Raw genomic sequence first — 26,226 nt, 5'->3', positions numbered from 1 at the left:
GGAGCACAGGTTGGAGATGCAAGCCATGGGGGCCAGCGGGAGACCTGCTGCTCATGGCCAGAACCTCTGACAGGCCAGACAAGCCACTGCTTCACTCTTGCTGGTGCTGCAGCCTCACAGAACAGTGAGAGCAAGTGGTGATGCTTGTTAGGGTTCCTTTTGCTCTCAAATGAAAGCAAAGTTTTGCAAATGGCTTTCTGTGAAATGTGAAGACCTGGCTTGCAGCCCTTTAACTCAACCATAACCAGTGTGGAGAGACAGCAGCCTGTTTGGAAGAAGCCACCCCTTCAGTGCAGCCAGAAGTAAAATTTCTGGCAACCTTTGCCCTGAACCATAAACTTGATTCTGTGGGATCTGTGAACAGTTGTCTGGAGCCCTGCAGTGTCCCAGCTCTGTGGAAGGTTTGTATCACAGCTGCCTCACACGTCAGCCTTCAGTGATTTTCCACCCTATCATGAAGTATCTTTTAGAGCACTTGTAGAAAAACTTGACTTTTTTTCATCATTGATTTAATGGATACAATGCACTGTGAGTGCAGCTGGAATCTGGTTACTGTGTTTTAAGGGACAGACAGTGATGCTTGGCCTTCAATCTGATCTGGGGATGAAAATTTTAAAATATAAATAAAAAGCTGGGGCTGAGTGGAAAGGGAGTTACAAGTCAAGAAACGCACTAGATTTTCCAGGGAGAAAATATTATTTTTACTGCAATTAGGAAAATGCTTTTATAAATCAAAAGGAAAACTTCATTCAAGAAATCACAATAGCTATTAAATAAATCAAATAGATAAATGATGCAGAGGTGATTAGCTATAGCTATGTATTTTTAGTTTTTATTTTGTTGTGTGTTTTTTTGAACAGAGCAGTTTAAGTCCTCAGCCAACCCTTCTAATCTAATGCCTCTCTCTTCATCTGTATTTTAGGAGTAGTTATAAATAGGCAGACTTGTGTAGCCAGCTGTCTTCAGAAGCAAACTGGGGTGTTGGAAGTTAAGCTTGAGTATTCTTGTTCAGAGATTGAAAAGGAAAAGCTGATGGGGAAAAAGCTGGAGCCAAGATGGAGAAAAAACCCACCCAACAATTAAAGAGGTCATTGCAGGTCCATCACACAGCAAACCCACAACTTCACAGAGCTTGAGGGTGCTGGATGGGGGATGCTGATGAGGAGAGGTTCCCCATGAGTGGTGCTGGGTGCATCCAGTTCCTCTGAGGAGGGCTCTAGCAATGGACTCTAACAATGTTGATGTCCTTCAGTGCTCTGGGCTTAGTAGACATCTGTGGTATATGTCTGAATCACAGCCTCTGCTCCTGGACTCTTGACAGCTCTGAGGTGAAGATAATGTGGAAGGCTAATTATTTCAGTCTAGGTTTAATTTTTTTATTACTATTAGAATTTTAAGCTGGAGCAGGATGTTTATGCAATGAAAGCAGTGGATTTGTGTTCAGATCCTTTCACTACTGGTACTTTCTTCTACTACTGCCTGAACTAGTGCTTTGTTTAAACAGTTACTGTGAGTGAAAATGTTTTCTTGCCTTAGAGCTTCAGTATTTCTTGTTTCTTTAGGAAACGGGGCAAATTATTACTTCCTTTTATCTGCTTTTCTTATCTTGTGTATTCCTGGTGATAAGTGTGTTTGTATCTGTTTGATAAACATATAGGCATGGCTTGTGGTTTTTATTTGGCACACTAGGGCATTGATGTACATAATAATCTCACAGAGGAGGTGACCAAGTGCTGTGGGGCTGAAACTTCCTGGCTGTACAAATACCAGTTTATGGGTGGGCTTGAACTGCAGAACTGAGCCTTTTTGGAAACTTGTGCATTCTAAGAATGCTCCTTAGGAAAGGATGGCCATTTTGTCCCCTTTTTAATGCAGTTCTAGTGTCACAGCAAGATACTATTTCTTTTATTTCCAGATTTCCCCAAGACTTTCCCTTTTTAGCTTTGTTCAGGTTTCTAAGCTGAGAGTAGGAGCATGAAGTACAGCTGCTCTGTGTGCTACAGTGGCTGCCAGGGCATATATTGTATGAAAACATGGAGATGTTGCATACACAGAAATGAACTTTGCCCAGATGTTATTTTCTAGCATATTAGTTTAATAGTATAATAATTTTTAATAAACCATCATTGTATCAACAAGGTAATTGGCCAGCTGGCACATTTAGTCAGGTTTAAAGTGCAGGTGTACTCTGTGTAAGTAAAAAATGGTAATAAATTAACACATTAATAAAATTGGCCTCCCACATACTCATATGGCCAAATATTAGGGGTTGGGAGGGCATTGCTATAGTTCATTGCTAAGTGGCATAAAATACAGAACAAATGGATGGAAAATGTCATATTAGCATAGTTGTTTTGCAAGTGTTAGTGTTAACAAAGCTTCTTTTACAAAGTCTGTACTAGATCATTTTTTCTAACAAAAGAAAATCAGAGTTGAAACTGCATCTTTAATGGTCAAGGGATTTTGTTAGCATATTAATCTTTCCTCTGAATGGTGGGCAGGCTTTGTCTCCTCAAGAAGGCTGTCCTAAGATAGCCTTCACCATCTGGGGAGATGTAAGGCTGGAGAAAGCTGACCTTGGCAAAGCTGGAAGAAATGATCGTCAGATACTTTTTGTAGGAGGTCTTCTTTCATTTGCAGCTTGAAGCTTAAAAGTGCACAAAACCTGGTCTCACCTGACTTTGAAACTTCTGTCAAAGCTCAGAAGAGACTTGTTAAAGTCAACCATAACAAATGGTTGAATGATTCAGCCACCTCCTTGTGAACACTGTCTTTTCCATCCCCAAAGAAATACTGTCTCCTTGTATATAGTTCCATTAGGGAAGCTTGGGTGTGTAGAGCCAGAATATTTTTAGTTGTCTCCCTGTAACAAAAGGCAGCAATCCTCTTGCAGCCAGAAAGGAAAGGGCAAAGAGCTTGTAGGAGTTCCCACAAGAATGTTTAAAACAGATCAAACGCTCACCTGAAGGCTCCTGGGGAGGGAGGCAAACTTTGAATGTCCAAGTTCTGAAGTTTTTACTTGTGAAGCAAGTTAAACTCTGAGTGTTGAAACAATGCAAAAAGACCCCATCCTCTAGGAGGCAGAAGGGAAGAAAAAAAAAAAGCAGCTTGTGGGAGCCTATTACATCTGAAAGGTTTGGAAGTCAGAAGTGATTACTAGAATATAGAATTTAGAGAAACAAGCAATGATAGAGTAGATTTTATTAATTATTTCCCTTAAGGTCTATTCAGGGATGCAATTCCTGCAGTTTCCATTTTATTTTTTTGGTCATGCCTTAGGGAATCCTGCAATTACAAACAAACACAATGCTCACTATTATTAATTTATTTTATAATTAAAGAAAGGAAGAACAAAGTACAAAAACAATCTAATGTACTTCAGTTACAATTTCCTTCTTTCCACTGATTTTTCCCAAATCTTAGGTATTTGAGAATTGGCTTGTCTCTGGGAGCTCTTCATGCTTCAAACAGGAAGCATATTCAGTTTGAAAAGGAACAGAAGGTCCCGTCTTAGAGCACCCTGGGCTTCATCTGTGTCAGCACGTGATTTGGTGCAGCAAAATCAGATCATTAGAACACAGGATTTGGGGCAGAAGCATCCACATCTAAAGGGTGTGTGGTTTGGGGGGTGGGGCTGCTTGAAACAAGATTGAATCCTGGGGTACTGCTGATCCCTGGGATTGGCTATCTCCCAACCTCATGTCTGCTTTGGAGCTGTCTGAAGAGCAGCCTTTGGCTTGGACCTGTTCATCTCCTTTCAGGTTGGGAGTGCAAGTGTATGTATTTGCATGATGTCTTGGTGAACTGCATTGCAAAACTAGTGCTCTACTGGGATTGTGGTACTTGTTGGTACTATATGGGGGACCTTTTCATGTTCTTTAGTGTCTTGGCACACACAAGCTTAGTTTGAGGTATAAGAATATGTTGCTTACTTTATTGACAGAACTGTAGTTACCTTTCTTCATGGTTTTGCTGTTCATGTGAGAAATTTCATCTTTAGAGTTTGTGAGGAGTTAAAAGCTACTTTTTGTCATCAATACTACATGAAGGTCAGTCTGCTCATATGCAGCACCATGGAAGATCTTTGAGGTGCTTCTAAGCAGCTTTATGGCTTGAGCAGTGAGTCTGAACAGATACTTACCAGGGTGGGAGCTCGAGAACCTGGCAGGGGACTTGGGGTTCCCCCAAGCAAGCTTGGTTTTAGCAACTGAGACAAAGGGAATTTACAGAATTTAAAGTTTTAGTGTTTTCAGGTATCTCTGCAAATGAACTGAATGTTCCTTTTGTTCTGATGGGTTTTGTCTGAAACGTTAATTAATTGAGGTGAAATTCTGTTTGGACTGGGTCCAGGTGCTCTTTTTGTATATGTAGTTTAGTTTTAAAAGTCATTTGAAACTTGCTTGAAGGACCTTCAACATCATTGTTCCCAGAGAAGTAGCTAGATTTGGTAAGCTGATGAAATGCAACCATGTAGCTAACTGTGCAGTCACTGGTATTCCCCATTTCAATGTTGTAGGATCACAATATTATATTCCTGAACTGTAGTGACATGATGAAATATCTCACAATTGTAGAAAATTGTTTTTGAGTGAAAATTGAGTGAAAATATATGAAAACCAGCAGCTTGACAAATTTCCCACCTATTTAAGGAATTCACAAAGATTGCATATATATACCCTCTCCTGGAAATACTTACTATATAAAACTTGCAGAGCATTCAATGGAGAATATTTTTTCCACTAATTAGTTGAACTTAAAATACAAATATTGTTTAATAAAGAGTAAAGGGAAACAGTATCCATTTCCATTTTACAAATGAAGAATAGATTAGAAATCCCAGTGTTGTGTAGATGTTTAATGGATACTTAATCATCTTTGTTCTGGGCTTTAGAAACTGTAATTTCTTTACTACCTTAAACAATTCACCCAAAACTGTGATTAAAGGCTTAAGGAATGTGCAGTTAACTTATAAAAATATGTACATAAATTTTGCTGATTCATTGCACTGTAAAGCACATCCTTATTTAATATTATAAATGAATCTCTAATGCAGCTCATGCAAAGTCTAAATGAGTGCCATTCTTTTTCATTAGGTAGCTCTTTAAAATCGATAATGTTTTCTTTAAGGGAAAGCTTTGGCTGTTACTAATTTAAATCTCATTAACTTTTCCCTTTTTTTTCCCTAAAGTTCAATTGGAGCTACATTTTTCATTTAGATTTGAAGCTGCAGGCTACATGTAATACCATTTGAAAACCCAAGGTAGGCAGGAATAATGTTGGGTTAACAGTAATTTAGAGAACCAAAAATTCAGAATATTTTACATGCAGCCTACACTTGTCATTTAGAAGTAAATGGTCTTCCCAGCACTTCCCAGTTTGGAGATGCATGGATGTTTGAGAAATCCTTTCCTAATTAATGTAAAGTTTACAAAAATGGGTTGAAAGTCACTCTTTCCTGCACCATATTCTTTTAATTTATGAACATGTGTGTGCATTGAAAGTGAGTGAATATTCTTGAGGCTTGGGGTTGTAACTCCAGTCCACTCTGTCCATGCCTGTGTTTGCATGTCTGTCGTTTTGAGTCTAGTGGGGCACTGCTGACATTCCTCACATCTTTTGCTTTGTAGATTGCCAAGACTATTTTTGAATATATGCAAATAGAGGCAAAGCAGTGCAGGGTCCTTTATGCGGGCTGGTAGATTCATCTCTTCTAACAGGAGGCTACTACAGAGTGAAGCAGTCCAATAGCAACTAGGCTATTAGTGATGCTTTTTGTTATCTCAAGTTTGTAGCTTATTAATGAGGTTGTATTTGTTTATCTTTCTTACTGAAGAGACACTGATTTGTCCCAGGGAAGAGGAAGAAATCCAGTTTTCATCCTTTTGATGACATACTTAGAAGTATTTAGTACTAAACAATAGCAAAAATGGCATTGTAAAGGTTTGTGCAACCCTGGGCAGTCTGAAGACTGAAAACCTACCACAAATTTTCAAAGAAGTTGTTGGCTGGAAGGGTTCTGGCACCACATTATTCACTGCTGTCAAAATTAACACATTATAAGCAGTGGTTATTTTCAATTACGTAAAAATCAGATGAGTCTTTAGGGAGATTAAAATGAGATTTGTAATGGTTTAGGAGAATTCTTAAGATTGACAACTCGACACAGCATGGTTTCAGATTATGTGAAATCTGGCATGAAGTTATCTATATTTCTGTTTGCAAAGATTCTTTTCAAAGTCACCATGATGGAAATATTTACAATGAAGACATAATAATATCTTTAAATGCAAATAATTCTAATTGCATTTCTTACACTGTTAACCTTCAAGTGAAATATCATTTATTTCACAAATAACACATCAAAAAAATACTATTGTATTTGTGATACTTCAACAGAAATACAGCAATGTCTTAATTTTTTAATACCTTCTCTTTATAATCAATTTCTTTAAAATTGTTTGTATGACATCTGCATCTCTTTATTCCTTGTGCATACCCATGGTTCTAACATGTTCCCCCTCTGCTTTACCCTCCTTCCCCTTTCACAAAGTGGGTTTGCTGAAGAGTTGTGCTCCCAGGAGAACTGACACCCAATGCTGTGGGGTGCAGAGATTGTCTAGGGTGCACTGGCCTCCATGTGAGCTGCATACCATGAACACCTCTAAAGCTAGACCTTTTATCTTATGAAGACAAGTTGGATTTGTTGCCATCAAATTCTGCTTTAACCTTGATCAGGGCTGATTCAAAGTAGTTTGTTGGTTTTTTTGTGCCCCAGAAACCCCTCACTTCAGTTCCCTCTGTGTAGACCAAAATCCCCACCCTCAGGTCACATGCCTCCTGTGAGCTTTTTACCCTCTGGCTAGGAACAGTCTTTTTCCTCTTTTTTCAGATGTAGAGCTGGACAGATGACAGCACTGTCATCTGAACTGAAAAATCTGTCATCGTGAGCTGAAAAAATAAAGTAAAAATAATAATACAATTGACTAGGTTGAATTGAATAGAACATTTTACATTGGGAATCCATCCACTTATGACACCATTTGTCAAAATCAACCCTCCCCACCACCCTCAGCTTCCTCCCTGAACACTGTTTGCAGAATTTAACTTGTATGTAGCAGGGGCAGTGAGGGAAGGATGTGGGACTGGGAGGCAGCAGAGCCCCAGCCCTGAGCTGGGGGCAGGAGCCCTCCCCGAGCCTGCTGAGAGGAGCAGGGACCAGAGTCCCTCAAAGTCATTGAGGTTAACCGCAGCCAGGCTTGGAAATGAGCCCCCTTTTTGTGAAGATGGATGGAATAAGAAGGTATCCAGCTTCGTATTTCTGTCCTGTCTTCCCTAACCACTGTGTGTTCTCTGCTTAAGAATTTTAAATATTTGTTGTGTGGAAGGGGTGTATTTGGAGGCTTGCTGGGGGTGTATTCTAACTCACACTCTAAAATACAGTCCCACAGTGGCCGTTCCTCTGTGAGAGGTGAACACCATGTGTGAGCCCTTGGTCTTATTCCACAGCCCCTCCAAACTGGGAGGAGGGGGGGAAGTCATGAAAACACCTAACAGCTGATACCCCTCTGGGATCGGCTCGCAACACTACTGATATTGGAAAACATGGTTTCCTAAGTGGAAAACATACTGGTTTTGCTTTGTGGTGGTCCCTACAGGAGCCCATCCAGGTATAGTCATCTCAATATACTTGAACCCTTGTCCTCAAACTGTTATGGCAGTTCCACAGTTCCCCCACAGCTGTGGGTCAGGTCAGCAAACTCTCAGTGAGCAAGAAACATGATAGAAAATGAGCAGTCTCTATATTGTTTGCTGAGTGTTGAGTCAGTACAAATGGAGAGACGTTAAATAAAAAAGATAGTCCAGTTATGTAATTTTTCTGCTTTTTCAGTATCACAGGTGGAGACTTTTATGTTGATTTGGTTTTGAGTCATCTTTTAACATGGAGCTGTGATGATTTTGTAATGATGTGGTGATAGATGGTGGGGTGGCAGGATGATATCCCAGCTGCAGGGTGTGGTGATGTCCAAATAAAGGTCTGAGGTGCCAAGGTCTCCCCAGTTCCCCTCCTGTATCCCACATTCCAACTCCTGCCTTTGCCTGACCTCAGCCTGGAGCTCTTACATCTCTCCATCTTCCTGTGCCTCTCTTGGGTGCTGTTCAGTAAAACACGTGGCAGCTGCAAGTTTTGCAGAGTAATTTGAGGCCATTGCAGATGACAGGAGGCCCATGAATAAAACACAGACCTGTTTGTTTTGTGCCGTTCTGAGCAAATGATCTATTAGTAATGAAGTATTTGCAGCTAAGTCGCTTTTCCTTACTAATAAATGAAACGTTCCTGATGCCAGTTTTGTTTCTGGCTCATGAAGTTCCAGGGGAGTGTGAGGAAAAGGCTGTAAACTGGGCTGGTTTGGATCTGTGTGCTTTATGATGGTTCTTATTTAAAGGTAAATAGTGGCTGCTCTGTGTCAGCTCAAAGCAGTGCCGGGTTCTCTGGGATTCCAGTTGGCCTTGGTCTGAGTCTCCTGAATCAAGACTTAGGTAAGCAGATGAGGTCCCCAGGAAGGTTCTGTGTGGGGAGCTGCAGCCCCGGTGATGACAAAATGGCCTTTCTCCCCCACCAAGGGGCTGTCACCAGAGCTGGGGCTGGGGAGGAGCGAGGCTGGGGGAGTGGAGCGGAGCCGCGGTGCTGGTGGCAGGACCTGCTCAGGGCCACCACTCCCAGCTGGCCTGAAAGCAGGATGGGATCTTGGGGTATCTAGCAGATAGGAGGGAGCTGCCATCACAGACCTCTTCTCACAGTCTGTGGCTGAGACATGAAAGTGCCTGTGGTCCTATACATGTGGCCCTTGTTTTAACTTCAGATTTGTTACTGGGGGATGAGGAGCTGCCGGTGCGTGCAGCGCTGCAGGGTGGTGCAATAGGCAGGTTTTAGAAAATACACATGTAAACGTAAAGGTGTACCTAGACACATGGGCAACACTGTGCTGTGGAGCACTGCACTGCATTACTGCTTGCTGCTTTACCTGGAGAAACACGTCTGTCACACAGGTAGTTCCTGTAACAGCTCATTTTTTTCAGTCATCCTTATTTTTTCTTTATTACATGTAATTACAACGGCTTGCAATAAGGATAACTGTTTATTTTAAATAGAAACAAAAGTCTGAAGAACAATGTTTACTGTTTAAAATTTTCTCATTTTAAAAGCATTTAATAATTCATCAGTTACACAGACACATTTTAGTGAAATAATCCTTTAACAATTCTATTCATGCTTGTGCTGTAAAAGCACATATTGGTTTGATTTGTGCGTGTTCTTTTTACTGAAGTGAAATTCTGTATGTTCTCCAGTCAGGAGTGTTTCCTGTTGAAATTCTGCTGCATACAGGGAGCTAATGATTTAAAATGAGAGGAGGAATTACATCCTAGGTTATAGCATGGGTCACAACCTTTGCAAACAGGCTGGTTTTCTTCTGCCACAAGTAAAATGTAGTAAAGCCCTTACAGCAAACCCATGTCACTCAAGGGTTCCCCTCTGCAGACAGCAGAGGAAATGAATCTGTATTCATCAGAGTCTGTCTTCTTAAGACTGTACCCTCAAAGCAGATAATCCAACTCTAACTATCCACATGTTTGAAAAACAGATGAAAAATAAAATAATTGTGTGTATGTGCACCAGTGCCTCTGCCCCACAGGGACCACAAAGTTAATGGAGTTTAATTCTCTTTAATTTTAAATTCCTGTTATTCACATCTCTTTCCTACAGTTCCCTCCTGGGAATAACAAGCAGTGGATATAGAGTTCCCTAATTGTGTGATTACTTGTGATGGCAACTACCTTATCTGGGATCCAGTTTTCATTTATTTTACCTTCAGTAACTTTATTCAAATGGAGTAATGAAAAGACACATAAATTATTGAAATTAATTCAACTTTATTACTAAAGTTTGTGTGGTGCTAAAGACTTGAAAATAGAATGTGTGAAAGTCTCCATGGGTTAATGTGGCTGGCTGGAGAATATTGACATCTTGGAGAGTGTGCTTAAAGGGCTTGTGTATAGTCAACACCACTTAAAATATTGATTGGATATACCTTCCAATAAAAAGTAGTTATTATTCCTTCTTTTCATAGGTACTGATTCTACTTGTTTCCTTTTTCTGTCTGATTTGTCTAAAATTAGTTCTGTGCCTTAGTGTGGGAGGGGAGCTGCAGTGGGAAGAGCAGGGGCCAGGTGCTGCAGGAGGGGCTAAGAAGGCTGGAAGGCTGAAGCAGAGTCCTTGCATTCATATCTGGAAATTCCTAAAATATACAAAGGCATAAAGCCGTGAAGTATGATTTCTTTATTGTTCATATCCTGGCTCTACTGATCTTGATTTTCAAGGTGCCTTTTCCATTGTTATCTAACGTGGTGACAGTCATGGAGAATCAAGTAATTACACTGGATATTTGAAACCAAACCAAGTTCCAATTTGTGCATTGCTTACTTCAACACAGATCCTTTAAAAACCTGCCAGATATCGAGGTGATTAGGGGATCAAGGTGACCACACACTCATTTTTAGGGTAAATATGCTGCATTTTAAACAGTTGCTTTAGTGCCCTCCTTTTCTCTTTCTGTGTGCTCAGCAGAGCAATCTGCTCAAAGCAAAGAACACAGCTTGGGAAGGGGACTTCAGGTCCATCTGTCTCCAGGAACATCTGACTTGGAAAAGGCAGGAAAGAATGAGACCAAAGATTTCCTTTCCATCACAAAATGTGTTTCAGAGCTCATGGTCTCCAGCAAAATCTGACCTGCCAGCTGTGATTTGTTCTTCTCTCCATCAGCAAGTGCTCCCAAAGATCCCTGTGGTGAGGTGCCACCTGAAAAGCTGGCTCTGACAAGTGCTGCTGGATAGAATGTCTGTGTCCAGTAACTTTTACTGACACTACTTAAGCATTTTTGTTCTTCAAGTATAATTTCTCAGTCTTGACCTCATTAATATGCCATCGCTTCTGGAAGCTGAGAATTCATTCCCAGTCCAAGCTGTTTTTCTTCTCTCCCTAGAGACCTTTACAGATTGGTGATCTACTAACATGTTCTTTCTTTTGCATCTTCAATATAAGACTGAAGTGCTTCTGGCTGCATATGCATATGTAAGTTAGGACAGAGGAATCCATTATTATTTGGACTTCTGGCAGTATATATTTACAATTTGTTTGACCTCAATGGAAATTATGAGTTTTTGGCTGGAATATTTGACATTAGAGTTGTTTAGCTGCAGCTCAGAAAATCTGGTCCAAAGAATCAAGTATATGCAAATGTTAAAAACCTTTTAGTCCATTTTAAAGCTGTGTTTTAATTTAATTTTGTAAGCTTTGCAAAATTTGGAAAAAAGTCAGCCATTGTCTAAGGATAAGTAAATGAATTTTTCTTATTTATAAACCAGATTTGGATAAATATTTGCTTGTAGTTTTTTTGCATTCATTAGTGTTTTCTTCAGGAATTTTGGAATATTTGCACTTTTAAATGTCTTGAAAGTCCCAAATTTCTTTGCCAGTAAGTTTGAATGGCCTAAATCTTGCTACAAAACATTCAGAAAGTGGAGATCAGAGTAGAGAAACTACAAATCTGTGAGAGATACTCTTCTTAGATACTGTGTTTCTACAGCAAAATAGAATCATAGAATGGTTAGGGTTGGAAGGGACCATGATTGTTGAATCTAGATGTTACTGTGATAGAAATGAGTTATGTAGTTGACGTTGTTAACAGGGTAGTAGGAGAAACATTGCAAAATTCACCCAGCTTGAATCATTATGAACTTGTGTGTTTGTTTATTTTTTTGTTGTTGTTGGGTTTTGTTTGGTTGGTTTGGGGTTTTGGGTTTTTTTTGGTTTTTTTTTCTTCTCAAGATTGAAGGTGGTTTTCTAAATAGTCTTCATCTGTAACAGATACATTTTATATTTATTTACTATATCGCTCAGGGGGCAACTCTTTCATTTTTTTCTAAGTGCAGTTTAAAATATGAACATAGAGTAAAAATACTAGTGTTCATTTGACTTAAAGAAGGATGAAACCATAACTCACAGAAAAGAAATATCACAGACACTTCACCTTAACTTCCTTCTTCCCTCTCTGCCTGCTATTTGAGATTGGCTTCCCTGCTGCTGGAGAAGGCCACTCTCCACTCCCTTCTGAAGTACCACCAGCATTGACTTCTCCTCCCCTGTAAAACTGGGGAACTTGCTCTCCATGTCAGAGGTGTCTGCTCAGCTGTCTGTCGGTGAAGAGGATTTTTATTGATTGTTATGAGAGTGTCCTTTGACCATCCAGTTTGGTAGGCCAGCTAAGATGAGGGAGCTCCACAAGCAAAGATCTTACCTCGCTTTGGAGGTGACATCCATGATTTTGAAAAGTGCACAGAACGGACTGGTTTGTCTGAAAAGTGTTCTCTGACCAGCAAATGTATCTCTGAATATTTGAGTATTTAAATAATCACAGTTTGGGGTAGAGCGTGGTGGTTGCTGTCAGTTTTTGGGTGACTGGACTCATTATGTAAGGCTCAGGGAAGGGCTCCAGGAGGAGGTGGGGGATCAGGTGCTGGGCTCAGCTGACAGGCAGGTTGCATATGGCAGCGCTGGGCTGTGAGGAGGTGCTGGCAGGGCTCTGGGAGCAGCGCTGCAGAATTAGCATAGCACAGCCAGGGATGTGAAACCAATTATGTATGGTGATCCTGATCCAACAGCCTGACCCTTTGTGAAGATCACCTCCAGCCAAAGCTATTAAAGGCATTACTGTGTTTGTTTTACCACGTTGTCTAAAATTCATGGGCTGTAACTGGCTTCTCCCCTTTAGGAGTCTAAAAAAATTTGCATCCCTTTTTGGACTTCCTTAATGGACTGGATCTATTATTGCTATGTGTCTGCAAACACACCAGGGCATGATGGATATCAGTTCCTGCACTCTGCTGTTCTGTGCTAATACAGAAGTAAAAATACAACTCCTGTATCAGAGGAACATTGTGTTTGGTTTTTTCCTATGTATTTACAGACACAAGCTTTGCTTGCTTTTTGGAGCAATAAATTCAATACATTAGCTAGTATATTATTTTTTAATTATTTTTTTTTAGATTATTTCAATGTAAAATGAGATTTTCAGGTAACAAGGTAGACAAACATGTTTAATAATGCCATGATATAAATTTCTGTAGGTGGCAGATCCCTACAAAAATTATTACAGGCAGATTCGCAATGCAAAACATTATTTATATGACAGCAAGCAGAAAGACAAATTACTCAGACTATGTACATGTTCTTCTGTAATTGCTCATAAATTATTATGGTTCGTGGTAAAATGCATCTAGACTCCCTAGACAACTAGATTTATTTAAAGTAAGAGTAATAGGAAATTACCAGGAAATGTTGGGGAAGGAAATGCAGTACACACTTTGGGTGATTGCTGAAATAAAAGTACAGTAGCATATTGTCAGCCAATTTAATCTATAACTTGCTTAATAATTTTGAAACCTTCATTTTCAATTCACTGTCTCCTCAGGTTGCATTAGCCTGAATAGATAACTGGGATTGGCCCAGTAGGGTCCCACCATCCTTATCTGCTGCTGTGTTTTCCTGCCTGTGAGGGACACATTGGGCCTCCCTCCTGCACATGTGTCACATACCTGAACACTTCCATGTTCTATGGAACAGGATTGAATTCAGTTATTTGGGTCAGAAGTTGTTCTGATGGGGGTGAGAGAGGACTGACAGATAGATGGGCAAACCTCTTTTCCTAAGGAAGCTGGACTAGAATGGGACAATGTTTTCTGTATCCTGTTAATGCTCCAGATTTTAGAAAATATATCAAGTAATATTCTTTATTGAAAGTGTCTAAATTGCCCTCACAATAGATAGGTTCTATTTTGATTTGGCTTTCAATCAGGCACTCACTAAGAATCAGCTGATTATTGAGTAGCAGAAGAAAAATGTATATACATTTTTTATACATTAAGTGCCTCCCTCTAATGCCATTATTTTTCTCCTCTTACCATCCTGATTATGTTACATATTGAGATCCAGCCCAACAAAATGACAGTGAACTTTGTTCTAGATAATGGAGTGCTAAATTCCACCTAAGCATCTCCAATCACTTGTAATGACAGCTTGGAGAATACTCCAAATTAATCTAGCACTGCTCATGCTCCAGTGACTGAAAGTGCAGCAAGAGGAAAAATTCCAGCTTCCACGTGAGTGCAGGGAGCCTGACCTAGATTTTAGCCTCTGCAGCTTCCTAAGAGGAAACATTCTTGACTGTGTATTTAACAAGAAAAAAAGAGCAAGGGGAAAAAGTAGTCTCCTGATTGATTAGTCTTTCTTCAATAATTAAGATTTAGTCAAGGCACTCGGTGAGACTTCTCCCCTCTGCAGATGTCATCAACCCCATAATGAATGGTTGCTCCGTTCCCTGTGTGCTCTCCGCTCCATAATTATCACCTCTTGGCAGCTGCAGGGAGGGAGATGCAGCAGGGAGAGCCGGGGCAGGCAGGGAGGGGCAGGCAGCCTGCCCACACCTTCCCCCTCTGCTTCACTCGCTCTCTTGGGGTCAGCCTTGCCACTGGCTGCTGGAATTCTTCCATTCGGGTACTGTTAATGGGGAAAGGCTCTGTAGTGTGAATCTGCTTTTCTTCTTTTGAGATGCAGGTGCTGGGCTGGGGCCAGGTCCTCGTGCCTGGGGCCTTCACTGGAGTGCTGGCAATGCCTGGCAAGGCACCAGCCCCACCACCTCGCTCTGCACTGGGAGCAGCTGGAGATGGGTTTTAGCCACTGTAGTGACCTTTCTGTAAATTACTATTCAAATATCTTTCCTATATTCCACTGTGCCTTATATACTCCTGCAGTTGTAGTTTTGAAAACATAGTAGTAGACAAGTGCACAGTAGAAGGAAGAAGAAATTTTGAAATGCAAGAGGAAGGTGAAGCAGGTTGAATGATGCTGAAGGATACTGAGTGTTTCTTTCAGCTGTGCTTTGGCAAGTTTTTTGGTGTGGATATGGGTCAAAATTTATTGGAAGCAGAGGCATTTTCATCTTCTATAGTTGGACTTCATTATTGGGTCAGTACCTAACTCTGTAATTCTTCCTAATTGTAACTCTGTTCTGTGAAATATGTGAAAAACAGGCACCTTTCTGCTTGACCCATAAGCTTTCCATGCATGTCTGAATGCCAGTTATTCTTTATTATCGTATCACTTTGCTGAACCAGCACAGGTTCAAAAGCATTAGATGAAATGACAGGATTAGATTGACAGAATTAGTTAGATTGGCTGCATTAATTTGGATCTAAATTCCAGTTTTGTGGGCACCCTTGTTCATGTCAGCTTACATCCCTGCTTAGACTTTTGTGACTTGCTTCAGCACAGGAGGGAGGTACCTCTGAGAATACCTGTGTGTCCTGAGAATGGGGATGAGCCATCTGGAGAGCTCAGCCTCAGGTGAAGGGATGAAGGGTGATGACCTTCACCCCAAGTGGTGTAGATCAGGCTACCTGCTCCTGCCACACACCCCGTGGGCAGATGCAAATGCAGCAGCTGGTTGTGCCAACTGGCTTCTTGAACAAAAAAAGCCCCAAAACTAAAACATTCACTGGAAGTTACATACACACAGTTATGGTTAACTTCAATTCTCATTTCCATTTTGCTTAAAACATCCTGCTGATTAAAAAAAATAATCGCTTCTTACTTTTAAAAGCTACTGTTAATGACATAAAATGAAAGGCCAATAGCAATTTATTGACTTCCCCTTTAGTCACTTCTGCAGCATGGCTTCTTTGTCTGTGTTCTCCCTCTCACAGCTCCGTGCCACACAGAACATGACAAGTTTGGATAATCATTACTTGAAAATCATGTACTGAAGTATTTTTTCCCTGTGCATCCCCTTCAGTACATTAAAACTATAGTTTTGAGTACTGAGCTTCCCTTTCCTCTTGAGCCTATGCTAGATTTTTTAAAGTTTGTTTTACAAGCTGTTTACATCCAAATTTGTGTATTAGAAATGTATGACAATGGTCAGAGCCAGCAGGTTTAAAGTATGGTTCAGTTGCATGGTTCATGTGGTCATGAACCATGAACCTTCCATTTATCACAGTTAGTTTTCAATGATTCAAGAGAAGCCTGAAGAGACTAACATAGACAAGACAGAATTTGAAAACAGTAAAAACGATCTGATATTCCACCATGTGTAGACTTTTTGGCCCACTACATTTGTTTAGGAAGTAAAAAAATCACATAATGAATGAATACTATTTGAGATGTATGTGAAATGAAGAATGTATGAAATATCTAACACTTGGGAGTTTGACACCTGATTCTTTAAAGGCAGAAAAGGTAACTTGAACCGTACTTGGTTGAAATTGAGTTAGCTACATCAAGGGTAAAATTTTTCTGCTTACAGGTAACTGGGTATGATCAATACATTCTAAAATCTACACATTTCCTCAAGTCTTTTTATTTTTTTAAGTTATTTGCCTATTAATGATCTGCCTTTGTAGTCGTCTTCTTTAGTTGTATTATTGGTTGACTTTCAGGCTTGCGTTTTTCCAACAGTAAAAAAGACTGAATTCAAAGTTCCCTGACATGAGAGGGGAGTTGCATGCTGATACTCTTGTGTGTTCTAGCATTAGATTGTATTCTATTGTAACTAAGACAATTTAAAATAATAGGAGAAAAAATTGTAGAGCTAAGTAATCTTTTCTTAAATTGGCTGACACATGTTAATTTTTCAAGTGAAATATCAAGAAAACTGTTTTAAAAGTTTTTGCTGAACAGAACATCAAAAGATCCCTTTTCATATTTGTACAATTCCTGTATTAAGCTTGATTGCAGACGTAGCATGTTGTAATTGTATCCTGTTGTACATAATACAGATCTCTACAGGTTGAGCAGGCTGTATGGAAAAAAAAAAGCTATGTGGAACTGCTTTGAAAAAAAAATACTAAGTGCCACATCTTTTATATGTAGATTTTTTTAATGTAACATAATTAGCAGAGGTGGATGGAAAAGTTTTAAGGGATAAGACTGGGATCAGATGCCAATCTACGTTTTCCTCCAACTAGGAATTAAAGAATTCAGACCTGGTTTATATGGCCAAATAGTTAAGGTGAAAAGACTTGGTTTATTTATTGAAGAATTAATGTTCTGGGGTTGAAAGTATTTTTATTCTAAAGAAATGGAATTGAGCAGGCCTAATGTTCTCTGTTTATTGCCTGTACATTCCCATTTATGTGTAAATAAAAATGGTGTATAATACCCTTTTATCACCAATAGCTGCTTCAAGTTTTTCATGTTGCTTTAAAACAACGGTTCTTTTCTTTTAATTTATTGCATTGCATTTCACAAGCTGCCTTTCACTATCTTGAAAAAATATATCTGTATCTAATATTTCTTTATTATTGTTTTGCTTTCAGTTGATGGTTGCATTGACTGGTCAGTGGATCTCAAGACATACATGGCTTTGGCAGGTGAACCAGTCCGAGTGAAATGTGCCCTTTTCTACAGCTATATCAGAACTAATTATAGCATGGCCCAAAGCACAGGTCTTAGGCTTATGTGGTACAAAAACAAAGGAGATTTAGAAGAACCCATTATATTTTCTGAAGTTAGGATGAGCAAGGATGAAGATTCAATATGGTTTCACTCGGTTGAGTTGCAAGACAGTGGTTTCTACACATGTGTTCTAAGGTGGGTATTATGTTAAAGTTTTAACTAAGAATGTACAGATTGTCTTAGTTTAAAAAAATGTTTAAAATTAGCTCTCAAGATGAAGATATTCTTCCAGTTAGTATATACTAATTATTTTTATTTTCATAATTATATGTCACATAGTGCTTTGTCTCAAAATTAGTTTCCTTGGTAATTATAGTTGCCTCTTCCAATAGCTGTAATTAAACATGTGTTTTCACTTAATAACATTTTTTTTAAGTCCAACATTTGCAAATTCCCAGTTTTCCATAAACCTTCAGAACTTGATATTTAATAAATCACACATTATTTTGGTTAAGTAATGCTCTTTTTCAAATCCTCTGAGTTACTCAAGAGTTAGACATGGTTTTAATTATTCTGATGGGGTTATGCAATAGGGAGTTACAGTTCTATCTGGTTTTGAAGAAATGTTTATTTTTATATACAGTTATGATTTGTCGTAAATTCAAATTGACCTTGTTTGGTAAGGCATTGAAATGCATGTCTCAGAAGTATTTTTGAGCTCTTGGATGAGCCTTAAATTAAGCATGTGCTGTAGCTCGTGATTTCCATCATGTGGATGTTGATGTCAGCTCTGTGCCTAAAATGAGAAGATAAAAAAAAGGAGGAGTCTTTAAGAATGAATAAATATCCCTCAAATTATCCAGTGTTTAATTAGAAGTTTGCAGATACTTTATATTATTCAGTTTGAAACAATTTAGTTTCAGTGAATGAAGCTTTCTTCATCCTTGTCTGCTGTTCCATCCTGAAATTATACACAAGCTTCATGAATTTAATATCAAGTATTTACAGCAAAATAGCAGCACAGTTCAGAGCTTGGAATTTGCTCTCTCACCATCTCTGCTGAATCCTGCTGCCCCAGTCCATTTTGATCCTGAAGAACACTACTAAAATCAAAGATGTTGGTTTGTACTGGGGACCAATGTTCAGTTTAAATCTCAGATGTGTCTTCCAAAATCTCTCTTAAGTCTGTGTTGCAGCCTTTGGAGTTAATTATTCTTTGATTAGCTGCTCTGTCACAGCTTTGGTATAATGCGAACTCCATGATTTTGAAATGCTACGGGTGGACAGTGAACTCCATGTTTCAGGAGAGCTATACTTTTTGGTATATCCGTGGTGATAACCAAGTTTCTAGTTTAGTACTCTGGATTTTTTTGAATGCAAATCCTATGTGAACAATGAAGAATTTCTCTTGGATCAAATTCAGGAGCATACTTTTTCTCTGGGAAATTTCAAACTCTGCTTATATACATGACAAAGTTTTTTTTTGTAACAACTGGGCAGGTTCTTAAACAATTCATGGAGCTTCCTCATTTTCAGATTAAAACTGTATGGCATGATTTTTGGAAGGCATTACACAGCAATAAGATCTTCCTTGTCACTTATGCAGTTTTCGTGATTAGCTAGAACTTTCTTACATAATTACAGATGGTTTTGCCTTTTGTACATTTATGCCAGAGGGTTTACACATAAAAAACCTATTTCTTCCTTTATTGAATTATTTTTTTTCTTCAAAAACATTTGTAATGTATCCTTGCTGTTTATGAAATCATAGGTGGCTTAAAATAGCTGAGAAAACAGCAATAGTAATTTAATTTAATTAAAATCAGGCTAGATGTAATGTTCTGAAATATGATTGCACTTCTGTGGTTGACTAACCACACTGGTCACTGTGTAATTTCAGCTTTATTGATCCATTTTTTGGAGGCAGATAAGCAGGTGTTTGTGTTTTAGTGATTAACCAGGACCACCTGCTTTTTGGGAATTAACAGGTCAAAAATGAGAACAGTGATTCTAGAATATGATTTTGTTTTCTAGAAACATTAGCAGTTTCTGTTACCTTTCTGTAACAAATGCCTTCTTCCATAGACTGACTGGGGACTGGGGCAGAGGACTTCGAGCAAGGAAAACAAAGAAGAAATTGTCAATCAGTGTGCAACACTGGGTTCAGAGCTGCATGCATAATTCTGGTTTGGGAGCTGAATGAAAAAAAATAGGGGAGGAAAATGTTTTTGATTCAAGATAAATGTAAAACTTTTGAAGTTTTTTTCTAAACAAATGAGTTTTAATTTAGGTTTACTAAGCGAGAAATCAGAAACAATTCAAATCTAAATTGACATTTTTCAAGCCACTCCTTGAGGACATGGGAAGCTGTGGTGCAATTCCCTATGCTGCCTGAAGGGTGAATTCCCATATTGTGTATCCAGTGGCCAGAGTGGGCTGTGTTCCACCACCTCATGGCTCTTGCCCTGGAACCCTTCTGTCTGAAATTTGTACTTGTCTATGTGAAAGGGTGCAATGGAGTGACATGCTGGAATGTGGTTGCTGAAGCTAAGTGGGGACAAGAGGTCCCTATCCCAGGAGAAGGCAAGGGCAGACTCTGAAGTTGGGAAGATTTCTGATAGAAGGGAATTGAACACTGAGGGTTTTAGCAAGCTGTGTATAAAGGATGTCCCAGGCATGAGAGCTCTGCTGATTCACTCTCCCCCAACTTGTTAATTTTTTCCCAGTCAAAACAACATGAAAAACACAAAAACTGTATGGAAAAAATGACAACTGCTCATTTCACTGAATTTCCTACTTGTTGAAAAGGTTCTTCACAATTCTAAAAACACCCCACAGCCCTGTTTTTCAAGAATCTGCTTTTTCTTGCTGTTCATGGATGGTTGTACGATCGAGGTGTGAGTATCTTGCACCATCCAGATACATCTGGAAGGAATTTTTCAGAAGCTACTTGAAAAGCCTGGGTATGAGCAGCTGAAGGATAGGCTGATATAACAGAGATTTGGAGATGGATAAAAATGTCATGTGTCAATGATTTTTTTTCTTATACATAACCATTTCAATAATCATAATGTCTGTTTTGTAAATGAAACAAGAATACCAAATAAGATTAAGAAATATTAGAGCTGCCTTAATAGAGGAGATTGCTTCTCCAGGCTGAAGAGATCTGATACCATCATTTAGATATTGCCTCTCCTTTATTAACCAATTAGACATTGTTCCATAAGAAAGTGTGGGTGCCTTTGTATAATAGGAGGATATTATTTTTTAATTAAAACTTCTCTCTTCTCACACTACATATTGACATGGAGCTGACACTCAGATGCAAAACAAAGTGTGGTATTTTTCTCCACTGTTAAGCAGGGCTCTACTAAGGGGTCCTGATTCTGGAGAGTCTTTTAGAGGAGTGCAGATTTGAGCTGTGTTAGCTAATCCATGTGAACTCCATGGATTATTCTCTGCCTTGTGCTCATTTGCCTTTTGTGTGCCAGATCAAGAATATTATCTTGACATCTAGTGACATCCAAAAGGGATCCTGGATAATGGATAGGTTTATGTTTCATTGCAGTTCCCAGATAACTGCTGGGGCATTTGTATGGTGACTTTACTGCCCAGTACAGAATTGCTGTGTTTTGGAAGTCACTTTTCAGTACATACCCTGAATGTGTCATTAATCTTTCAGCACCTGCTAATGCTACGTTCAGATAAAGCTGTCAGGTTTTCTGTTACAGAGGTTTGGTGTTCTGGGATTTTCACATCTCCACTCTGGATCGAAGCATCTTCACTGAAGGATTCAGAGATGAGGGCATCAAATCCAAACATGGAAACTAAACCAGAACTAAATGTGTAGGGTGGCTGTAAGTTCTGAGTATGTAAGAGAGTAATTTGTCTGATCCTGTGCTGCTTTTGCTCTCTGAACAAATAAATTTGGTTTTCTATGTTGAAAGCCTCTGTTTTTTAATGACTGAACAAGAATTGGGCCTATTCAGATCTTCTTAACCTGGTTCCAGAAGAAGAGTAAGGGAAAAAAATCTCAGCAAAATTTTGCTGCACCTTTGGCCTCAGGAAGCAACTACTCCTGGAGCCCTTTCTTCTAACTGAGCCCAGCTCTGAGATAAACTGAATGAGCAAGATCATTAGGAGTAAAACATTAGTGCATAAATACTGTTACTTATATTTTGATGAAAAGAGTAACTCAGTTTTCATAATGTGAATTGGGAGAGTAGAAGGTCTGGGCCTTGAGGAGGTGCAGGGAAAGCAGGAGGTGGAGGTTTTGTGGTCACCAGCCTGACTGATGGAGCTAAGCCTCAATTTTTGTACAGGATGCAGAACAGCAGGGAGTGAGAGCTTTGAATTCCTATGAGGCAATACGTCTGCAGATCTTTAATACCAGCATTTGATTCCAGAGAACTGCCAACAAATCACGTTAGGAAATCTCCGTATCCTTTTCCCTTGCTTTGTCCCTGTCTGCACAGTTCTTAATGGAGAGCAGCATTGCTATGGACACGCTCAGAAGAATGAAGCCTTTGCCAAGCCATTGGTGAGATATTGAGATATTACTTTCTGAACAGTAATAAAATAGACTGATAGTAGATTTTAAGCCTTCCAGCTTCTGAATGTCTGTGGAGTGCACGACCAGCAAATCAAAATAAAATTTGGACAGCCTGGAGGGGCTGTCAGTAAAACTTCATTTGCAGCAAAACTTGGTGCTCTAATTTCAGTGGGTGTCAGATGCAGCTGACAAAATGGTTTCAAATGCCTGCAGCCTGGCCTGCAGTGTGCAGCCATCATGCCAGGAAAAGCTGTACCATTTCTCTGAGTGCTGAAAATCTGCCTTTCATTTTGTTGGTGGCAATATCTTCTCTTTACAGAATGTTTCATTCTCAGGTGCTTTGGCTTTATTCAGTGCTTTGCCGTTCATAAGAAGGGTGATTTTGTACCTCAAGTCCCCTTAAATGCAGTGTTGTGATTCCAGTTTAGCCATAGAATACCTCCTGCCATGTGCTTTTTTTTCTGCATAGACTTATTCTGAAAATACCCAAATATACTTTCTAGTGGGCCAGTGTCTTTAATCATGAGATGTCCAAGAGGAGCACATCTATGTAGCTGATAGATTACACATCTCATACTTATCTCTCAGACTTCCACACTGGTACATGATCAGCTTTCATGGCATGTCTGTAGAAGCCAGCTAAGTACCAACACTTAGAGCAAGTGCATGGATTCAGCATGGAATACTTTTTCCAGGCTCTGTATGACACTAACATTAAATGTCACACACTAAAAATACATGACATTTCCCACATTAAAAGTGACTGATTCTGTATAAACAAAGTCCCTGTGATATATATCGTATTCAATACTAGAATGCAGTGATAGAGCAGATAAATATAAAGTTGGTATGATTAATGATAAAATAGAATTTAGCTTACTGAGATATGATGTTTTGGCATTATCAAAGTGCAGGAAAAAGTAGAAACAGCATCCTTCTACTTTTCTGTCTAAAATTGTGTAAAACCCAATGGTGTTCCTGCAAATCATTTTGATGACATTGTCTTTGTTGTGAAAAACCAGCTCTATCTGTTCTTTTGACACTTACACTTGCAGAAAAACAAAGATTTTTTTTTCTTTTCCCTGGTGATATGAACATTTTCACTCACTGTCCTTCTCTAGACCTTTAAAAGAGGAAATATCCATCCTCTGTCCTTCTGAACACTGGTGTTTACTGATGGTGAGAAGCTGCAGAACAGTCAGGGCTTCAAAAAGAAACACTCATATTGCTCTGTGGTTGGAGAGCATCCAGTGACTTCCCAGTTGCAGCAGCATGCACAAGAATGGGAATATTGCATATCCTCCCATTTTCCTAGTAGTAAAATTCCAGCTTTAGATACCTTTAAAATGCCTAGCATTATTTTCTAATCCCTACAGACTGTCATAGTGAAAGCTGCATGTGCTGCAGTTCCTCAGTAGTGTTTCATGCAGCTCAGTTGTGGAACTCAAAGAGCTCTCATTGCAAATTGGCGTAAGGACATTGACTTCATGATTCTTCCTGATGGCCTTCCTTGTGTACTCTATGAGATAGAATCCTAGAATCATAGAATGTATTGGGTTGGAAGAGACCTACAAAGGTCATCTAATCCAACCCCCCTAAATGTTCAGACTGAGAGGTGCTTGCCTTTCCTCACAGCATCTACAAAATAGGACTTAAATGTAGGAAGAAGCGTGTGCTCCACAGGTTTCATTCCCAGAGGCAACAAAGTCAGTGAGGGTTAGGAATGCAACAAGCCTGCTGGATATCCTGAATGGAACTTTAGTGTTGTGTGCTAGCTGTCTAATAAAATAAAAGCATAGAGGAGAAGATACACTAATTCACACACTATGTGGTTCGGAAGAAATAAAGGAGAAAGTGTTCAGCGCTCTCAGAAACAGGGTATTGCAAATACAGAATTATAGGAAGGGGATTTCTTAATACTTTCCTGGGAGCAGTTGTCCCTGTGCCTCAGATTTATGTCATTTGTAATGGGGCGTTTCAGTAAGACAATATAATTTAAAAGTAATATCTAGAGCTCTAATAGAAAATTATTGGGAAATAAATGAAAAGGGCTTAGTTATTTGCAGTAGCAAACTTCAGGGCAACTTGCTGCTTCGTAATACTAAAGGGCAAGGAAGAAAATTTCCCTGAGAGCAAACCCAGCAAATTACAGGGTTTCTTCTGCTTAAACAGAATGTGCTGAAACTGATAGAGACCAGATAGTTCACGAACTTAGGTGTGATATGCTGAGATGACTTGGCATTCTTTCAGCTTCTGCATGCCTTCTGTGCTCTGTCTTCTATTTTAATATATATTCATTTCTAATAAGTAATGTTTTTGAAGACTTAAAAAAAAACAACCAAAAACTAAAGAAAACCAAGGAGCACTGTTAACCTGTGTGTTTCAGCATACATGCTAGATTTTTCTCTCCGTGCCTGAGTCATCCCTGTTGGAATGACTGCTGATTTGTTTGCTTTTCAGTTGCTTCTGTCAAGATGCAGAGGTCAGCAGGACCAGTCCATGTCTGTTTGAAGGCAACCAGAAAAGAAATAGCTCCTCTTGACCTTTAACCATGTGCAAATCTGGCTGGCTGTCACTGTTCTCAAACAGACTTAAGAGCCATGATACTAGAGATTATCCCTGAATTTCAGATCACAGCCTTGCTGTTACAGGCTGCATCACTGACTGTACTAAGCATATCCTGACATTTTTGTGTCACATTCCCCTCTTAATGAGGATGTTAGCTAAAGCCCAGCTTTATTTAAGCTTTGGTGAAAGAGACCCAATTGTGAGAAACTCTAAATTGCCAAATGCAAACAGCTTTGCTTCTCTGTCCCAGTGTCCAGGGAGCCTGAGAATTCCCTAAGCAGGGCCAAAAGCACAGTGAGGAGTACAGGTCTTGCTTTTAAGTGCCTCTGGTGAGAACTATAATCCTGATTTTTTCCAATCTAGTAGGTATAAAATGCTCAATAATTTTACTGCCTCCTTCATCTTTATAAGAAAATGGATAAGTGGCAGAGGGAGAAGATTCCATGCATAATAGGCATACTACAGACAAAACTGTTTTGCTTGACTCATTAACGAACCACCCTCACTTAACTGAAGCACAAATGCCATAAAAGTTTTTTTCCAAAGTTGTAAATATTTCCTCTAATTTGAGTACAACTTTAGGGCTAATTGACCCTTCAGTGTCAAATGTCCTTCTTATCCATTTCTTTATATTATCCCTTTTCCCCTCTTGTCCTTGCTTCAAAGACAAGCCAAACTCAGAAGTTTGCTTGTTTTTATTTTGAGACCTGTTAAAGTCCCTTGATTTTCCCTGTGGTTTTCTATTGGATTCTAAGCTGGCTTCAGTTTGTGGTTGAGAGACTGTTCCAGGTGGCCTGGGAATTAGAAATGCCTTGCCACCAAAACAAAGGAAACTGCTTTTTGAACTCTGGCAGAGCTAAACCCTTCTTCATATTGCCAGTCAAAAGAGTAGGCCCGGTTTATAATTCGTCCCTTGAAGCAGGGAATTATAAATCTTAGTTTCAGTGTGAAAACACGATGCAGTTTTTTAAAATTGTACTGTGGAGTGATTCTTTTTTTTTTCTTCCCTCTTCCTGTTCCCCATATGACCACTGCAACCTCCTGTAGAAATGGAATCCATTGGAAATTGGCTTCCCTGGAAAATGAATGGGTTTGAAACCTTTCAGAAAAGACAAATTATTAGATAAAACACTTTCAGACATCACATTTCCTATGTGCCAGTGAAACCAAGCACACGTTTTTCTGTAAATTGCAGTTCAAATTCCAAGGTTTTTTTCTGTGTCAGAAAATTAACAGATTCATCTACTAATTCCTGTGTAGAATGAACATGGTCAATTCCATGGCAATCTTCTGGTTAAAACAAAAAGAATGTACCTTGTTACAAAGCTCTGTCACATAGCAGCTGAGCTGACAGAAAAATGGTCGCCATGAGAGTCTCCAAGAAAAAGTCAGCACAGCCCCATCACCTGCTCAGAGGAGTGAGTGATGGAATCCATACTAACCTGGGGAACAGCTTGCCTGGCACAGGGGGGCATGGCTCATGTCTTCTACAAACTTCAGCTCCCAGACTTCTGCCTCAAAATGCAGAAAAACAGTGAGGCTTGTCAAACTGCTGTCTTCTTTTGCCCATGACTGAAATGTAGATGTTATTCCAAACTGA

At 39.4% G+C, this 26,226-nt stretch overlaps 1 protein-coding gene across 1 annotated transcript in view; it reads left to right on the top strand.

Annotated features, from left to right (window-relative positions):
• Positions 1-26,226, top strand: part of IL1RAPL2 (interleukin 1 receptor accessory protein-like 2) — a 326,988-nt gene that overhangs the window by 150,287 nt on the left and 150,475 nt on the right. Inside the window, exon 2 of the mRNA XM_009997109.1 lies at positions 17,428-17,701. Coding sequence (XP_009995411.1) covers positions 17,428-17,701 — 274 coding nt within the window. The remainder of the gene's footprint in view (positions 1-17,427; positions 17,702-26,226) is intronic.

Source organism: Chaetura pelagica, unplaced genomic scaffold (assembly GCF_000747805.2).
Source record: "Chaetura pelagica isolate M959 unplaced genomic scaffold, ChaPel_1.0 scaffold344, whole genome shotgun sequence".
Taxonomy (NCBI): Eukaryota; Metazoa; Chordata; class Aves; order Apodiformes; family Apodidae; genus Chaetura; species Chaetura pelagica.
Note: the sequence above shows the minus strand (reverse complement) of the source record. Positions and strands in the feature narration are given on the sequence as shown.